Genomic DNA, 20145 nt, shown 5'->3' with positions numbered 1-20145 from the left:
TTTTTTTTTTTGTATAGTGGATGTGATATTCAGGTTAGCTGCTCTTGCTCAGAATGGTTCAGTGCACAGAGGATTCTGAGAAGATGGTACCAGTCTCCTCTGCATTTGGATAAGCCAGCCTCCTTTGGCCCTGTGTATTAATAAATGTTGGATCTACTTCTGTTTTAGTTTTGGGTGCTTAGGGCTCTGAAACCAAAATACAAACTTAAACAATGAACTACCAAATAGATATTTAGGAATGATTCACTTTATGTGTAGCTGGCAATAAACAGATGAAGAAAGCACCTCCTTTGTAAGGTGGCTTCTTTTCAGTACTTTTCACAATCTTCACTTACATATTCAGGCATCTGCTGGGTTAGGCAGGTCAGTTAACACTTCTTAGCAAGTCTGTTCCACGGTCCTTTGCAGCCAGAATATTCTGCAACTCATTTGGCTTCCTTGGGCTACTCATAGATTGGGGGGAAGACAGTCTGAACTAGTTTACAATCTAATCTAACATCACACTGACTAGGAAAGACATCACAGTAGTGACTCACTGAAGTTGTTGTTGTTGTTGTTGTTGTTGTTTTTTAGCAATTAAAGGTAGCTTTGTGGCCTCCCTTCGTGGCGCAGCGGTTGAGCGCTGGGCTGTGAAGCTGCCTGCAGCCTCTGCAGCGCCGGTTCAATTCCCGACTGCCAGTGAGGGTCCCACATGGAGTGCAGACCTCTCCTGCCGCCCGCTGCCCCCCTCAGCAGTGTATTTCGTCGGTCTGTCTGTTCCCCACTCTGGCTCTAGTGAATTCTCTCTCACCCTCCCGCACTTCTGACTGTATTTATAAATCTTTAAAAAAAAAAAAAAAGGGTAGCTATGTATTTTTTTTTCCACTCTTCTGTAGTGAATTACAGCTGTTTTCCTGAGAAATAGGTTTTAACCATCAGTGAAATGGTTTTACTATAACCACACTTAGGTGTTTGGGTTCTTTTTTGCCTTGTCCCCTGCATCCCTAGGCAAAGATTCCTATTGCTGCCTATCTACTATGCACCACTACAGTGTTTATTTGAACAGAAACAAAAGAGTTAGCTTCTTGTATTGATTCAGAGAAAGGTCCCCCTGGATTGCCTTTTGTTCAGTAATTGGAGCATAAGCTGAGCCTGGTTAATTTCAAAGCTACCCCCAACATATATCCCCCCCCTCCCTTACTCCTGCAGTGTCTGAGCTGCTAGTGGTACCTGGTGTTTGGTCTGGATTTAAAAAACAAAACAAAACAAAACAAAAAAAAAACCACTTGAATTAACTCCAACTACTATGACATCTGATATGGCATCCAATATCACTGTTGGTGCAGTTAATTTTGCGTTAGGGTAAAAAACAAAACTAGAACGCTCTTCGGCTCCATAGCACTTGTTAACACATGCACCTCCAAATTATGCATTTGGTGTTATCACAATGAATAAAACAAAGAAAATCATGAGTTGATTTTTATGTTAGTAACATAAGTTCTTTCATTGTTATTCACTGTACAGACACAAGTGTGTTCCTTTGTCCATTCTTTTTAGTTTAGCTTTTTTTAAAAAAATAAGGCAAAAACATCCAGAATATCTCAACTCCAAGCATTTAATTGGCAAAAGTTTTAAGAAATATGTTAATCGTATTAGTTTTTTTAAGCAACAAAGCCTAACTTGGTTGTGCCTCTTTAAATAATAAAAATGATTGTAGATGAATGAGAGTCTCAAGTAATCAAATTCTAGATGCTAAGTAGCCAAGTTAATATTTGTATAAAAATATATTATGAACTTGGCAAATATCATGTATTCTTCAGCTTCTGCGGTATAAGTATTGGTTTTGCAACCAAGAGATTGCAGTTGTAGGGTTTGTGGGATTTGTTTTTGGAAATGGAATGGTCTTTTCATTATTCTGCAATCTGCACCGTAATGACGGTCCACTACCTAACTGGCCTGACTTTAATCATCTGGTGCCTGATTCTTAGTGTGGTTTCATCTTTGCTTTTTCACAAGCTCTGCTATAATTGCCCAGTTGTTTGCTGCATTGAATTTCTTTTAGTGACAATGGAAAATACATGCTAGTATTTTAATATAGTCTTTAATTTTCAGGTTATACATTAAAACATGGAGGAAAAAAAATCCCTTTCTGAGGAGTACTTTTAAAACCATTGTGGTAGAATGAGAATATTCATTACTTACACATCATATATTTCCCCCTAAATGTTGTACAAAGAAGTGACAGTTGAGCTGAGCATATGTTAATAAAAGGTCTGCATTTTCCTGTGTCACTGACAGTTTCATTGGCTGTATATTCCTGAAATGCAAATAACCTTGGTTCTGTTCAAAGCTATAATTAATCTGAATAGTTATTTAAACAGTATCGAAATCTTTTAACTACTAAGAGGCCAGATATTTATGCCGTTCTGTTGAGAGGATAGTGCAGTTGACACGGGCACAGTGATCTGGGATCATGTGTATGTTGGATCTACACATTCTGTAGACTAAAATGGCAGAATCTGTCTGCTGCTGTATAAAATCTTTTAACTACCATTTATTTTAGCATCATGGCATGTGCAAATTCCTGCTGCTCAGTTAAGGGACCAGCTTCACAACTGGTGTTACAATCTGTGGCCACAGCACTGCATCACAATGCAGCAAATGCATTTTCCACATTAACCAAACATGACAGCTGAAGCGATTATTAACCTTGCAAGATGTCGGAAGTCATCAAAAATTCACATCAGAGTAATTGCAGTAGCTTGGGTTGAAAAAAAGTATCATAGCATTTCTTGCCTACATCTTGTCTCACCCCTTCTTAAATCTTAACTTGGTACAGTCCGTTAACAATAAAATACCCTTCTGTAACCTATAAACTGTTACTCCCATCAGTTTGTGCTTTCAAACTGATGACTGACTTCTCTGAATTTGTGTAGAGCAGCAGGAATGATGATGCTGTGCCCCAGGGACTTCAGTGCACCCTTTTTAAGGGGACCCTGCAGCCTCATTGTCTAATTGACTCTTTAGTGCTTCAGTCATGTCAACATTTGCAGGGTGTTCTCTTTTCCTTTTTCTTCTCTCTCTCTCTCTCTCTCTCTCTCTCTCTTTCCCTCCTTCCTCCCCTCAACTCCCCCTTTCTAATTCTGGCTGTTTGGAGTGGGAAAAACTTGAGCACTGGTTCCAGCGGAGCTCATCCCACATAGAAGGTCTGGAAGAGCTGCCGTGACCAACAGCACCAACCAGTCTTTAACTCTAAATTTGAGAGCTGCAGGTAGGATTGCCTGTGTATTTTAAAGACAAATGTAAAGATAAGGGCACCCTGGTAAACAGTGGACAGCATGTTGTTGTAGGAACTCTGAAAAACAAGGTTTTGGTTTGCTTAAAATTTTGAGATAAATTCAAAAGCATTTAACTCATTTCATATAAAAAGTACTTTTTCTCCTGAGAATTGTTCAGATTTGTGCCTTGTCATTCTGTTTTTTTTCCCTCTAAAAAAAATATATTGGGTGGGGCAGAGTGGTATTTCCTTAAAGATTCAAGTAGTTGGTTATTTAGAATGTTTGCGGGCTTCGTCTTTAGGTACTAATGTGGACTTAAGGATTTTTTTAAAACGATGAGTATGAAGTGCAGATTTCTTACATGAGGTGAAATGCTAAAATTGAATTTCTTTTCTTTGCTAGAACCAGATCCTTCTTTGGGATTGTAGGTGCTGTGTGTATAGGAAGAAATGTAATCATTTATATTTGTCTTAGGAAAAAGTAATATTAGAGGTATTTGGAATTATCTCACAGGAATTGCTCTAGCATAAGACTGTAAATGTGAAAAATTAAGTAGTAGGGTCAGAGATGTGAATTCTTAAGTATTATCAAGTGTTAACAATTTAAATTAAGACAGTTACTTTTCATTTATTAAATTCATCCTCAAAAGAGTATAATTGAGCCCTTTAAGTATATTTCAAATTTTGGTGTAGAGATTGTGATTTGTGTATGTGAAGTGAAAACTTCCTAAGTCATGTAAGCATTATCAGGAGAGAAATAAAATTATAAGTATTGCCTATCACACTTGTGATACCTTGATTAATATTAGAGATAAAGTGCTTTTAATTCAACATTTTAAAGCAGCTTGCTTGTTGTCTTCCCTTGAAAAAACAAAACCAAAAAATGCCAAAGGTATGGCTTTTTATCCCAAGAATGCATTTATATCTCGGGACCTGTAGGGTCTGGACTTCTTTCCGAAGCATGGACTTGGAAATTGCTCACCTAGTTGAGAGATTTAGCTTCCTTCGGAGGTGTGGGACTTTCTGCACTCTTAACAATAGGAAGACTTGAGGAGCTGTCAAGTGGGGAATGAAGGAGAGCTGCTCGGGGAAGGGAGAGGACTGTGAGAATTTCACTCCTCTCAGCACTGGAGGTTCAGATTTACCCACGACTCTGATTCCTTTAAAACTCTGACCTGGTGCAGCATTGCAAAGAATTGATTTCTGAGATGAGACAATGAGCTGTGGTTTGCATTTTGTAAAGATGGAGGAAACCTCTAACACTGACCCTGTATGGGAGATGACTCATTTATTCCTGTCTTGGTACAGTTGCAAATTATTTTCCTTTGTCTGAAGTGGGTGGATGCCTGCGCCTTCATCAGAGCTCCTTAATTTAATGTATGGAAAATGTCTCAGCCACCATTTTTAACAATTAGCTGTATCATGGTTGAGGTGAGCTGGGTTCTGAAGGCAGCTGCAGGGCCGTTTCATTTACATTAGGTTCTATGGCACAAGAGCTTTGTTACTGTAAAACTCAGAAAATGAATTTGCACACTGCATAGAAGAGTTCTCTAGGAGGGTGGAGAACATTCTCAGAAAGAAAATGGAATCCTTTTGTCTACAGTAAGTATTTCTCATATATAGTGGCGAGAGGTTGAAAATTTGTCTTTGGTTGAGGGGACAAGATGACTTTAAAATGAACACTGAAATATTAAAAGTGTAACACAGGTTTTTGGATGCGTGTTTTAATGTATGTGTTAGAAACCAAGTGTGATAGATATACTTGAAATACAGGTTTTATGAATGATTTTAGCACATTTTCAATTAATTATTCATTGGTAATTTAAGTTAATGAGAAGTATGAATTTATCACTAGCCAAACATGTGGAAAAAGAAGAAATCCAAGTATGGTATATTTAAGAGTGTTCAGGCTGCTTTTCACTGTCTTTTACAGTTTGTTTTTTTATTCTTAAGAGAATTGCTGAATTTTAGTTTAGTTTTTTTTTTTTTTTTTTTTTTTTTAAGAAAACTCTCCCATGTTCATGGTCTATGATGGCTGAGTAAAATGCACAAGAAAACATGTTTTAACAAAACAAGATTTTGTCTTTTAAAAAAAAAGTAGATTGAGACTTTACTCTCATTCATGGGGATAATTTTTAGTGCCTTCGTTTAATTACTAGTTGTGACTTCAAAGTTACTTGTGGAAAACTCTTGTTTGTGATTATAAGCTTAGAAATCTTGATGCTTAAAATTAATTGGATTTGACTCGGCTATTCCTTTGTTCCTTTATGCTGTTACTAAGAGGAAACAAGTGGATTTTAACTTTGATTTGTATGTTTATCTTTTTAAAAGCACTTAACCCTGAAGAATTTATAGTGAATGTATTTTATAGTAAACTGTATCATGAAGAATTTGCTCAAAATGCTTTAGTAGCTGTCTTCAGGAGTTGAATCTTCATAGAATTTGGTGTCTGAGGATGTTTTTGACTTGATACCAAATTTATAAAGCCAGCTGTTTTTCCAGGTCTCTTTGCATTAGCTGTTGTTGATTCTATTCACTGAATGCTGTTTTCTCTAATTAATAGATGTTTTTGAAAGGAGGGGACAGAGGAGGTTTTTTCATACCAGCCTTTTCATTGAAATAGGAAGACCCAGTTGCCTTAAAGCCCTGTTTAGACGGCTACAAAGATGCCATAAAATCTTGTATAAATCTTGTGCTTTCAAAATAATTGTTTTAATTCCAATAGAGACATTTAATATATTAATTATTTTGATACATGATAGAATGCAAAGGGATTCTTTTCCCTTGGTATTATTATAAGACTTGTACTTTGCAATAAAAGAGTTTTAGGGTAACAAGTTAGAATTCCATTTTAATTATAGCTTTGTTTGATAAAATGTTTGGATGCATGATATGGAGGGTATCGCAGATATTTCTTTTGAAATTCGTTGGTTAAACCTGGTTGAAGATGCTGGTCTTATTTCCACTCAATGACTGTGTGTAAGCTGTGTGCTAGTGCTCTGGGGAGATGGCAGAGACCTAGTTTCTTCGCATTTTCTTTGCCTCTACCATGGTCTACTCAAGTTTGGCTCCTGGGAAGAGGTTCTCCTTGTAGGGTATCCTTGTAAGGTATCCCTGAATCTTTTCAATCTGGAAGCTCTTCAGTTTTCTCATGAAATTTTAACCTGGCTGATAGTAAAGAGCCAGGGGCTGGTTCTGTTTCATACAGAAAAACATTCCTAGCAGATTTTTGAATGCTCTAACAGTACCATCATGTAGATAAGCAAGCATGTCGGCCAGACCGCTGGGAAATATTCTGTGGCACTAAGATGGCAGCGAGGAAGGAGTAAAATGGAGTCACCAGGAATACTGTGATGAAGGTGGACCGTGTGAGTTGGTTTCCATCAGTCAAGTTTGAAGGCACCTCTAGTGTCACTGCCTTGCTAATTTTTAGTTACTTCTTGTTCTCTTAGAAGATAGAAATTTTGGAATTTTTCCTGAAGTAAAAACTTAATTAGCACCTACATCTGGATAGCTTCTGAATGTTGCCTTTGAGAAACTCCTGACAAATATTTAAAATCTATTAAAATAAAATTTAATTAGATACTTTATATTAACACTTCTGAGATTCTTGCTTTGCTCTTTTTTTTTTAAATAGAAACTTCTTCCACTGTAGTGTAGTTTTTCAGAAAACAGGACATTATGCTTCTTTATTGCAAGATGAAACTAGCATTCCTGTGAAATTATATTACTTATCTTTGATTCTCGTTTTCATCCTAGCTCTTTGTGGCTTTGGTTATTTTCTATATATAATATATGTTGACTTTTCCCAAACCAAAGTTTATTGTATTGCTTGTGTGTGTTTGGTTCATGGTATGCAGTAATTTAGAAGTGAACATAATGATAATAACAATGCTAATTTCTTAACTCTTCCCACTTGTCTCAGTTGGAATTTCTGGAGATAGCCTTAGAGTTTTTGTAGGACACCAGCTCATTTTACAGTTAAGTAAAGCAAGGTTTATTGTAGTTAAGCAACTTTTTCAAGGTCAGTTATCTGGGGAGCAGTTCATTTCATCCTAAATCCAAAGCCACATGGCTCTTCGTCTGTGCTATGCCCTGCTTCTGTCTGCATTTGACGTCATCTCTTTCTCTTTGCGGGTTGACTGGTCACCCCTGGATGTAATAGATTGAGCTTTCAGCAGAACTGTCTTTGCTTTAGTGATCTAACTCAGAAATACACTGCTTTTCAGTCTTGCCAGAAATGACTTAGTGAGCTGTGCTTGGAGTCTTCTGCATGGGCCCTGCTATAAGTGATACTCACTATGAACAAACAATTTAAAATAACCTACCCTGCAAGCTGAGCTTTTAGGTCCATTGTGTCGACTTTGCATGAATGATGAAGTACTAGTGCCCTGGACTGGGCGTAGGTGTCACATCCATCTCCCGGAGCAGGGATGGAGCTGACTCCAGGTGTGAGGGGAGCCTTGGTACAGGGTTGCCCCTTCTCCTCCTATGGATAGACAGGGTGAAAGGTTTTAGTTCCCTGTCAGTTTTGGGCAATTTTGTATGCAATAACTGGTCTTGCCCTTTCTCCTCCTGTGTATTTGCCACTCCAGCTAAGCAGTGTTTCCTGTTTTCTGTACCTGTGGTGACAGTGGTGAGTGGTGCATCCTGCAGTATTCTCTCAGCAATGACAGGGCAAAGTCAAAACGTTTACAAACTTAATTAGGGTTTAGAGAGAGTGTGAATCCCAAGTACTGTTGGCAGAGGAGTGCTGTGACAAATTCCATTTAAGCCAACATGAAGTTATGAAAGAGAAGGTCTCTTGTTTGTTTTAATGGTCTTAAAGAACATTTTTGAAAATAATTTCCAAATAAGAAGAAACTGCAGCAAAGCCAAAGCTCCTTTTTCTGTGACAGCCATGATGCTCGGAGCTCCAGTGCCATCAGCATAAGCAGTGCTGCATAGCGGGAGGAGCTGTGATTTTCAACTGCAGTGTAAATGACTGACACCATGTACCAGCAGGGAATTAATATGACACGTGGTTCCCAAACATTGTCTTGACTCATAGCCTCTCTGCTTGCCGGGTGGAACTCGAAGCTTAATCCTGTAGAAACCAGCCTGGCAAAAACGGCCAGCTCCCACCTGACTAGCTTGCAGGCACACCCTCTGCTATCTGTTCCTTCTCACAGCCCCCAAATCTTGCCTTTGTTTCCTTTTTCCAAGGGGAAGAAGACACTAGATCTGACAAAGTAGAGACTCTGTTTTATTATTATTATTTAAAAAAAAAAACAATACAAGGGTGCTCTAATGAGTTCTGTTAGAGTGGGCTTTCGGACCCTGGGAGGGGATGCTGGGTATTTTTGGTGCATTTCCATTTGTATACTGTAGTGCAGGTGTTAGTACCCAAAGTTCTTTATATGTGGACTAATCCATCTCCAAGAAGGAAATCAGTTCCCCCAAGATACAGTAAAACATTTTTTATTCATCCTCCTTATGTATCTTCCTTATCTTCTCATCACCGTTGAATGACTATGGGATTATTTTTTTAGATCTGTTTATAGCTTTGAGTGAGGAGAGGATTCTTGTGCTGCTTTTTAAAAGTCAGATGTAATTTGGCATACAGTTACATTCCACTTACAAAGGTAGATTGAAAAGTTTCTCCTTAGAATCCTCCCTATTTTTATGTCCCCAAAGGTTGACCCTAGTATGTGTGCCGGGGTAGAGATGAGATGCTTAGAGTTGCTGTCCTTGCTTGCTCCCAGGGGGCCACCTCAGCAGTCTAAGAACAGTTGGCTGACTGCTCTCCCCCCTCCCTCTGCTGCTAGCGTTCCCCCTTCTCTGACACCCCCCCACTCCCCACCCCAAAAGGGTGGATGAGGAGAGGGATGAGGGAGAGGATGGCCAGCAGAGGCCTCACCACTGTGGTGGGACGTATCCTGCTGCAGCACACCCCTGGCTCCCTGGCACGCATGCTCTGGCTTGTGTCTCTGAGGTGGTGGCGTATGGGCACTAACAAGGCACATCCTCTCCCTAAGGCCTCTTGTGACCAGCATAGGAAAGCTGCTTACACACCCTGAAAAGTCATCGCAGGACTTTGCTGGATTTGTGGCAGGGGGTTCCACTGAAAAACATTTTTTTCTCCACTAGTGCCTAAATGGCTACCATTTATTATTATTTCCCTCATTTCTATTATGTCCTACTTCTATCCCTCTATATGCAGTCTCCCAATAACTGAACCGAACAGTTGCTCTCCTTTCCTACATGGATAGGTAGCAGGTAACAAGAGTGCACTTGGGCTCCATTAAAGGGGTAGACTGGCTTTGCAGCAGTAGTACAAGAGATTTAAATGATCCTTATAGGGCTCCAGTCCTCAACCCTGGCCTTACTCTTCACATGCAGCAACCTTATGTGCTAAGCAGCCCCAGCTGGATGCCTTGGTGTAGAAACAGGAGCAGCATCTAGTGTCTATACTGTTGACTTTTTCTCAGCTTTCCCTTCTGGGTTATGTGAGCCCTCCTTATATTCTTTCTTTTCCCAATGCTGAAAATCTTGGAAGTTGGGCTTTTGCTGTACGGTGATTATTTTTCTTCTTCCTCTTCTTTTTTTATGATGGGGTGGTGAGGACAATAGGAAGGGCTCCACAAAAGTCAATTGAATGTACTTAAATGAGTGGCTCTATCAAAGGCCTGCGGCTGAGGTGTATTGGCACTGCTGGGAAGAGACCAAACATTCCTGTCAGAATGCTGCCTGTAAGGCCCTAATGGATCCAGGGAGAGGCACTGCTCAAAGCTGTGTTTTCTTAGGTTTAAAATCTTCTTGTGCACACTTAGTTCTCTTCAACCTGTGAGGATTTCCAGTTCATCCTGTATACCATTTTTTTTTTAATTTTTAAAAATTTATTTATTTTTAAAGATTTATTTATTTATTTATACAAGCACTGGGTACAGTCAGAAGCGCGGGAGGGTGAGAAAATTCACCAGAGCCAGATGGGAGAGCAGAGCAGGCAGACTGACAAAGTACACTGCTGAGGGGAGCAGCGGGCGGCAGGAGCGGTCTGTGCGCCATGTGGGACCCTCGCCAGCGGCCAGGAATCGAACTGGCGCTGCAGAGGCTGTGGGCAGCTTCGCAACCCAGCGCTCAACTGCTGTGCCACCGGGGAGGCCTAGTATACCATTTTTTTTAAAGGAAATTAAAGCTAAGATGTATTAACTTCTAAGGTCATCTTTTTGTTTGCATGATTGCTATACATCACCCTTCTTAGAGCAATCATCCAAGAGAGCAGTGACCTTGCTCTCCTTTCATTATGATATTCTCTTGTGCTTAGAGTATCTTCTTAACAGCCCTATAAACCAGTTTGAATTATGGGAACAAATGATTTGTTTTGCTTTAATGGACCCAGGTTTATGATGTAGTTGCATGACCCTTTTTTAGCCCAGTAGCAGAAACCGCCTGCAGAATGGACCCCTACAGTGACAGGAAACCTGGTGCCCACCCAGCACCATGCCATAGCATTGAGGTCTGCCACCTGTGGCTGCAGAGCTGCCTGCAGGTGAATGGGTCTCCTGAGCTGGTGAATGGTGGTGCTCCACAGCTTCTCCTGCAGGTCTGCTGCCACCTGCTGAATGAGAACAGCTAGGCTTTGGCATAATGCATAATGAGAAATCATTAACCACATTAAAAATATGTTACAGTTGGTGATGTCAGAAATTATACAATAGCATTAAAACTGTTACAATTGACATGGCAGTACTGCTGGCTTAGCCTGCTTTTCTGAGAGGGTATTTTTTTAAATGCACACATATAATGCATTCTGAACAATTTAAAATATTAAAAATTTTATAGAAAGCAAGCAGAAAACAAACTAAATATTTGAATTGGAGAATAAAGCCTGGAGAATAAAGTCTGTATTCCTTGTAAAAAGGAGAGTCAGTTTCTTGTCTACTAAGCTGACATTTTCTGTATTCTTACTTTATTACATCAAATATTGGTCTAATAAAATAACCAAACACATTATAAAACCTTTTGAAAGTTCACCATATCTTGAAAATGCCTGCATTTAAAATTTTCTCCGCTCATCTTTTGGGCTTTGTTAGTAATGAACATCTCTTTGCACTTGAAATATTCCTTGAGGCGTTCTCAGTGGAGGCACCACAAAAGGAAGTTAATGAAAAGCCTGTCCACGCCATCTGATAAGCCCAGCGGCTCTCCCTGTACTGGCAGAATTTCTGTTGTGTGGAAAACAGTATTTCACTTTGTCCCTCCTTACTTCCTCCTTAAGTAGCAGTTTTACCTTTATAAAATTTTCACTCACAGGAGGTTCATTCAAAAATGGGGAAGAAGGTATGGGAAAGGTTAAGGGAGAATAGATATTTTACGCATAATGAGCTTGGAGCAAAATAATGGACATGTCCATTTCACTGTCTAAAGAACTGATGAGTGTTATTGGAATTCTTGTTTCATCTTCTATTTTTTTTTTTACTTACCTTTTTTGATATGCTTGTTTTTTCTTTTTTTTCCTTGACTACTTTCTTAGCTGTGGCTTGTGTTTTAGAAATTGGTTTTTTTGACCATATCGACTATTTTCCACAGTCACTGCTTGTGTTAATAGTATTTTGATTTGATATGTTGATTACAGATTTTCTGTTTGTTCATACAGTAAAGATACAAACATAGTACTCACTCTGATCTTATTGGGCTCTCTTCTGGCAGAATGTCTAGACTGCTGTCGTGCCTCATTTTAAATTTGACAATCGGTTGTTCTTTTGAAGAGAAATAGACAAGGAAACGGTCTTCGTGGTTTTAGGACCATGAGAAATATGGCTGTTGTTTTGTGTTGTCATGATTTTACCTTATTTTGTTTCATTTTTTAATGTTCAGGAAGTATTGATGGTCTTTATTTCAAACCATTTATGTAACTGTCCAACATATCACGTATTTATTGTATGTGGGTAGCAAAGAACTGTGAAAAACTAATTGTAAGCTCCTCTCTCTCTCTCTCTCTCTCTCTCTCTCTATTTTGCCGTCTTACGTTCCGGTGGATACTGAAATTTTTCTCACAGAGACCCTTATTTCTTACAGTTTTCACTTTCAGAAAGCAAATAAGCTAAGACAATTTAGCCATTTGACAAAAACATTCTTTTGCCCACTCACTTTTTCTACAGTAGGAGTTAGCTCCAACCAGTATACTGAAGCCCAGAATCTGCGTGGTGATTAAAAACCAGGCAGTTTCATGACTGTCATTCTCAACCTCAGCTGTTCAAGGGCCTGGATCCCTCAGAGGTGACCACAAGTTTGATGGGAGAATTGGCTTACCTCACCGTGACATGCGGGTTGCTCCCATTGCACAGCAACTCACTTCCTCTGTTAAAGGTGGCCACGTGGCTAGAGATGTGGCTTGGGCAGATGTATGGTGTTTATTGTTCCACAGAAATAAAGTGATAATTTTGAAATACTGAAACTGACATCTAGAACTGTGATTTCCAGCTTAGCTTTCCTTGCTATGGACCCCTAGTAAGAAAAGTATTTTATATTGTGACCCACTTCATATGTACAGAAGTATATATAGTTGAACAAGAAGATTCACAAAAGAATACTCATCCATGGACCTGTCGCACTTTATTTCATTCAAAAAAATGCTGGTTGATTTGATGACCCGATTATGGGTTCTGATCCACACTGTGAAAAACACTATTCTAAAAGTATGCCAAACATTTGACATTTACTATTTCTTCCTCTATGAAATGGAGGGGGAAAAGAATAAATATATAAGCATAATGTATTGTGATGAGAGGCAGTAGATAGACAGGAAAAAAATTGAAGGGGGGGTCAGAAGCTTTGGGTTCTAGTCTGAGCTTTGTTTCCTAGGAACCAGGTGAACTTAATGTGGAGCCGCAATGTTTGACAGTTGGTGGAGCCTAAGTTAGAAGCCATCTTACACAGCCCGCTCACACTCTAAACCTATATTAAAAACCTCCTTTAAGGTGTGATCAAATTAGTACTGAGAGATGGTTTAACACTGGTTAAAAGTCAGGACTAGAACCAGATGTGAGTAATGACTCACACAGAGCAAACACCATGTCCATGTAAGGACTAACTCTTGTTAAGTACTAACATGAGAATTAGTGGTCTTTGGACCTTCAACTTTGTCTCATCTGTAAGGGGGAACCAATACTGATACAGTCCCTCCTGGGCTCCATCTTTTTAGAGAGAAAAAATTATTTTCTAAATTTAGTCTACTATTCCCTAGGTATCTTCAAAGCAGTTGGTCTCTTGACAGATCTGTGTTTGAATTCTGCCTCTTCCTAGTTACAAACACTGGGTTTAGTTTAAATGTCAAATCTGTTTCTTATCTATAAAATGGGGCAGAGGTGATTGAGGGGAGATGGGGTAATGATGTCGTTTCATATTGTTAAAATATTAGCAATATTGTCTTTGAATTGCTTAGAGCTTTTGTTTGGCCCGAAATTGCTTCCCGAATGTTACATGTTATAGAAATCTTGAAACCAAAGCCCATTCAAGGAGTCGGTTAGAAGAGGTCTGTTTGCAGGACTCTGGCAGTAAAATGCTGTTTACAAATGTGGAAGTTATCTTGATTTAGCAGGCCTGTAGATGTTTATGGAATGTTCTTTACTGAATGGGTCAGCATTAGAAGAGCCAGGTAGGGTACTGTGGGCCCTAAAAAGTGTTTGTAGGCAAGATGAGGGGTATCAGTGATAAGGAATTCTGAGGGTCACAGTTAGAAGGTTAGTGACAAGTGAGCTATTGGGCCTTCTGGCATCTTCAGTGAAGCAAGGAACCCCACTGAGGGAGAGAAGTCACCTTCATGAAGTCCTGACGTGCCCTAGCTCACCACTACAGAAAACCTGTTTTCCATTAAGCTTTGCAAGTGAATCACTGGGGTGAGGGGCATCAGACGTGCCTCAGAGTAGGAGCTGGCAGGAAAGGAAACTTGCTCATGGAAAAGGGAAGTAAAAAAAAGTTGAAATGAAAGCTGTGGGAAACTTGGGTTGAGGCAGGTATGTTTCTGCCCAGCCTTTTTTTTTTCTTGAAGTGTGTTCTTTAAAAGAACCAACCACCACTAGATGGCACACAGATCCCAACAGCTATCTGACTGTGTACATTATTATTTTAAGATTTTTTTCAAAAGGCAGGTCACTACTGTGATGTTTTTTAAAAATAACATTTGATATGGAGCCTATTTTGTGTTTCATTTTATGAAGGAACAAAGAATAAGTTAAAATTTAAAATCTGTATATTTTGGGGGCTGTTTGTACCTTAGAGAAAGCCCAGTTGTTGAGGTCCGTAATGGTTAGTGGTCTTTGTTTATATGGATAATGTCTGATATTCGATTCTCATGTACAAATGCTTTGTTTAATTTATGAGGTAATATATTTGGAATGTCGCTTTGTAATGAATATTTTAAAGAAGAGAGTCATCTACCCTAAAGCAGTTATCTTTTTTTCTTAAGCACTGCTTGAAATTTCATCTCTTAGAAATTTGGAGATTGAATATCTTACAGAATATTGTGTTGTTTTTAAACAAATGTATCTGATTATTGCAATTGTGTTTTAATTGTGTGTATGTAGGTCATATAGACATAGGTACAGTTAAAAGAATGGGATGGGCTGGTCATTGGCTGGAAAAGCAGGAGAAACCCAGAGTAGGAAGGAAGTACTTAGCCCAGGTCCTCCCACCCAACCAAAAGGATAAAAAATTAGACGTTCTCAGGCCGTGGTTTTCACACCCTCCCCAAACTGACTTGTTTAGATAATCAGCTCCCCAGAGCCACAACCACAAAAAGGTGTAGCGTGCACAAACTGTCCTACCCATTTTTCAGGAACAGCAATCAGTGATAAGCATTCTATAACTTTATTTATAAGCTATAATACTAAAACCCTTAGCTATAGCTGTTGAAGACCCATCATAAGAGGGAATTTACAATAAAGGTTTGCTGACTTGATGTGATCATTTGCTATGAAGGGTATAAACAAGGACCATTGAAGTCTGTGCTGTCATTTTGTGTCTGATTCCCCTATGATGGCTTGGAGCAGGCATGTAGTGACAGACTGCCCCATGCCTTTGTGAGTGGACCACATGGGCTTCCAGCTCTGGTTTACTGAGGCTATTATATTATTAGGCAAATGGCCAGTGCCTCTCCCTACCCCACCTCACCACCAGTTATCATATAGACTTTTGGAGAAATCTGTTGTGTCCTCAGAGTTGCCTGAGAGCTTCCTCAGGGACTGCCCTGGAGGAGATTACGAGGGAGCTATTCCTGTCCACTGGGCATTGTCCCTGCCCATCCTAGTGCACTGCCCAGGTTGGCATGTGACAGCAGGTATGGAGAAATCTTCGCCAATACATAAGGGATATGGGGAATCTATGGAGATTAGTAACATTTCATTTAAATTTATATCACCAATCTATGTGACCCCATTTTTTGTTCTTTTACAAACCAGCAGCCTCATGTCTTAGATGGTTTAAATTAGATAAATTAACACATTATACTTGTTAAAATATAAGAAGTGACCAAAGCTAATTATGTCAATAATTTTCAGGTTAACATATCATTTTAAATAGTTTTTGCTTAATTCTACTTTGTTATATCCCCATCAGAGAGTTCCTTTAAAAAAAAGCCAAGACATGATTCAGAAAAAAACAGGTCATTTTGAACATGTATAAATGCAGCAATAGTGTACTTAACATGCATGTACCTTGTATTACTGAGGGTAGGTTATCTATAGGGTAGCTTGAATGCTTTCATATTACAACTAAGACTTTGATCTCTGCCTGCTGGTAGATGGATAATTTCTTGTTCCTACCCAGCCCCTATACCCCAAGCTGTGGTTCTTCCTTGTGTAAAGGGCAGGGTATTGGCACAGAGGCAGATACTGAAGTCCACTGGGCAGCTATAGCTGTCTTTCAGGACACTGTTAGGACAGTGTCACCCCCAAGACCTCAGCTTGAGCTGAAAGGTCAGTAGCAGCAAAGGGGGCACCCTGGGCATCTCTCTTTCTTTAATGTCACCAACAGAGTTAATCTCATCAATTCTAAAAGCTACTTGTATTGAACCTTGGGCCAGGAGCTTGATTACATTATCTCTTTCGATATTCATTTTGCAGATGAGTAAGCTAAGGTTTACAGAGTTTGGGTGACTTGGCTAAATGGAGGCACCAGCACTTGAAGCTAGATCTGTTATTATGTTAATTGTGTAGGTGCATTTACAGGCATTCACCCAGACTTGTAGACTGTCTCCTCTTCACCCTACCTACATTTAACAAGCAGCAGATGCCAGCAGGCCTGAAATAGGGAACACATGTGGTAAAACCCAGAAGAAATGCGTCAATAAATGATTATTAGGACTTCCCAGCTGTTGGCAAACAAGTGAAAAACATCCAGACAAATGGATGACCACAGTTTCCTCAGTATTAGGAAGAAATTGAAGAATATATTGAAAGGTTAAGCAGCAGTTTGAGTAACTTCAAGCGGCTGCACAGTCAAAGCTCTATCTATAAAATGGGCTGCATAGGAGAGGGGCAGTCTTGAATGTTGGCAATTTACATGTTTCTAAACATGGGTCTCCACACTACTGCTTTACCTCTGACAGCCATCTTGTGTCCCCAGAATGGAAGAAACTAGGAAGTATCTGTAAAAACCATCTATTTTGATACTTTCAAATTAAGTTTTGAGAGGGTTAAGGTGGGTGGGATAGCAGATATCCTGTGGTTATTTATTCCCCAACAGTATACTTTTGATTATTTGAAGGTTCATTTTAATCCAAGTTATATTGTTCTTTCCCTTTCCCCCCTTTTCATAGGGCTTCCTGAAGAATGAGAAAGACAATGCCTTGCTGTCTGCCATTGAAGAATCCCGGAAGAGGGTAAGAGACGAGCCCAGCATAGACGCGTACCGTTGTGACCGCAGCATTGTCCACCGGGGAGGCAGCTCTGGAGCTGGAGTCTGCCCTAATCCCAGCTCTCCTGCCTAGACTGCGAGTTCACCAGAGGGAGTTCTGAATAAACCATTCTTTGCAGAAAATACCGTGCTTGTAACTCTGCATTTGGTGACCAAAATGCATCTGAAACACTGGACAATTAATTATTAAATTAATCTTAAAACTCTTAAAAGAAGGGCCAAATAATTCGTTGGTTTCAGTGTTATAGTATAAATGGCATTTTAGTTTCTACTGAATCAGCTTAGATCATTAATTTTCTTCAACTTCTCTTCCTTTTATCACATGACTTGACTTTTTTTATTATACAAGTTTCTCCAAGCTCTTTAAAAATACCAGAAAAACAAATGCATGTCCTCTTTAAAGAAGTGTCTTTTTAATTCTTTTGCCCATTTTTTGACTGGATTGTTTACTTTGTTTTTGTTGATCAGTCCCTTATCAGTTGTATTGTATGCAAAAATTTTCTCCCAGTCAATAGTGTGTCTGTTTTGGTTAATATCTATTTTGCTGTACAGAAGCTTTTTAGTTTGCTTGTTTTTTTTTTTTTTTATAGTCTAAAAGTTTATTGCTGTTTTATTTAGTTCAACTGGATTGCAAGTTTCTTTTTTTCTTTTATACTTTTTTACATCATTTTTCATTTTTGCACAATGTATACATTTTCATCTTGGTTATAGACCCCATACAATTCCCACTCCCCTTGTTTTGATCCTACTCCCTCCTCCACCCCAGCGCGCCCTCCCCCCACCCGGCCCCCCCCACCGTGTGTCTCTGGTTTATAGTTGCTAGTTGATTTGATTTTTACTTTATTATAATTAGGTTTTTTCCTGTCCCTTATTTAGGTTTTCTAAATTCCTGCTATGAGTGAGACCATCCGGTATTTTTCTTTTTCTTTCTGGCTTATTTTGCTGAACATGATCCCTTCCAGCTCCATCCATGTTGCTGCAAATGGCATGAGTTTTTCTTTTTTGATTGCTGAGTAATATTCCATTGTGTATATGGACCACATCTTCTTGATCCAGTCATCTATTTTGTGGCATTTGGGTTGTTTTCAAAGCTTAGCTATTGTAAATAGTGCTGCTATAAACGTAGGGGTGCAGGTGCCCTTTTGTGGGTTTTTTAAAATTAATTTATTTATACAAACACTGGGTACAATCAGAAGCGCGGGAGGGTGAGAGAATTCACCAGAGCCAGAGCGGAGAACAGAACAGGCAGACTGATGAAATACACTGCTGAGGGGAGCAGCAGGCACAGCAGGAGAGGTCTGCGCACCATGTGGGACCCTTGCTGGCAACCGAGGATCTAGCCAGCGCTGCAAAGGCTGCGGCTAGCTTCGCAGCCCAGCGCTCAACCGCTGTGCCACCAGGGAGGCCCTGCAGGTGCCCTTTTGAATTGATGTTTCTGTGTCATTTGGGTAAATACCTAGGAGTGGAATTGCTGGATCATATGGAAGCTCCATCTTTAGCAGGTTGAGGAATCGCCACACACCTTTCCATAGTGGTTGCACTCCCACCACTTTGCACTCCCACCAGTAGTGCTGGAGAGTTCCTTTTTCTCCACATCCTTGCCAACATTTGTTGTTGCTAGGTTTGTTTGTTTTTTTTTTAAAGACAACTTTTTTTTTTAAACATTTTTTTTTTTTTAAGATTTATTTATTTATTTATTTATTTATTTATACAAGCACTGGGTACAGTCAGAAGCGCAGGAGGGTGAGTGAATTCACCAGAGCCAGAGTGGGGAGCAGAGCAGGCAGAAGGACCAAAGTACACTGCTGAGGGGAGCAGCGGGCGGCAGGAGAGGTCTGCGCACCATGTGAGAGCAGTAGGGGATCGAATAGGCGCCGCAGAGGCCGCGGGCAGCTTCGCAACCCAGCGCTCAACCGCTGCGCCACCGGGGAGGCCCTGTTGCTAGTTTTTTTAATATGTGGCATTCTCACTGGTGTAAGATGGTATCTCATTGTAGTTTTGATTTGCATTTCCCTGATTGCAAGCGATGTTGAACATTTTTTTTTTAGTTTATTTATTTTTGCATACAAGAGCTGGGGTACAGCCCAGAGAAGGGGGGGCGATGAGAGGATTAACCAGAGATAGAGTGGGGAACAGAATAAGGCAGACTGACTGAAATACACTGCTGAAGGGAGCAATGGATGAGTCAGGAGAGGTCTGCTGCACCATGTGGGTTGCTCCCTGGCCGGCCTGGGATTGAACTCATGCTGCAGAGGCTGTGAATTGCTTCACAGTGCGGTGCTTAACCCCTTGCGCCACCAGGGAGGCCCAATGTTGAACATTTTTTCATATGCCTGTTGGCCGTTTTCATTTCCTTTTTGGAGAAGTTTCTTTTTAGCTCTTCTGCCCATTTTTTGACTGGATTATTTACTTTGTTTTTGTTGAGTCTCATCAGCTCTTTGTAGATTTTTGTGATCAGTCCTTTATTGTTAGTGTTGTGTGCAAAAATTTTCTCCCTATCAGTGGGGTATCTCTTTGTTTTGGTTACTGTCTCTTTTGCTGTACAGAAGCTCTTTAATTTGATTTAGTCCCAGCTATTTATCTTTGCTTTCACTATCACTGCTTTGGGTGATGTGTCTTTAAAGATGTTACTGAGGTGCATGTCATGTAGTGTTTTGCCTATATTTCCTTCTATATATTTTATGGTTTTAGGTCTTATGTCTAGTTCTTTTAACATTTTGAGTTGGTTTTGTGCTTGGTGTGAGGTAGTAGTCAAGCAGAAGCTTTATAGTTTAATTAATCCCAGCTGTTTATCTTTTCCTTCACTTTCTTTGCTTTGGAAGAAATGCAGATGGCCAATAGCTATATAAAAAAATGTTCAATATCCCTTATAATCAGAGAGATGCAAATCAAAACTACCATGAGATACCACCTTACACCAGTGAGAATGGCACACATTAAAACAGGCAACAACAAATGCTGGTGAGGATGTGGAGAAAAAGGAACTCTGCTAC

The 20145-nt window shown here is 39.7% G+C and overlaps 1 protein-coding gene across 1 annotated transcript in view; it reads left to right on the top strand.

The window, feature by feature from the left end:
- The window catches only part of NUP93 (nucleoporin 93), a 105817-nt gene that overhangs the window by 43643 nt on the left and 42029 nt on the right, over positions 1-20145 (top strand). The window contains exon 4 of the mRNA XM_037516406.2: positions 17055-17117. Coding sequence (XP_037372303.2) covers positions 17055-17117 — 63 coding nt within the window. The remainder of the gene's footprint in view (positions 1-17054; positions 17118-20145) is intronic.

This window comes from Talpa occidentalis, unplaced genomic scaffold, assembly GCF_014898055.3.
Source record: "Talpa occidentalis isolate TD23 unplaced genomic scaffold, MPIMG_talOcc4v2.1 talOcc4.17, whole genome shotgun sequence".
Taxonomy (NCBI): Eukaryota; Metazoa; Chordata; class Mammalia; order Eulipotyphla; family Talpidae; genus Talpa; species Talpa occidentalis.
This window is presented reverse-complemented; position numbering and strand designations above follow the sequence as displayed.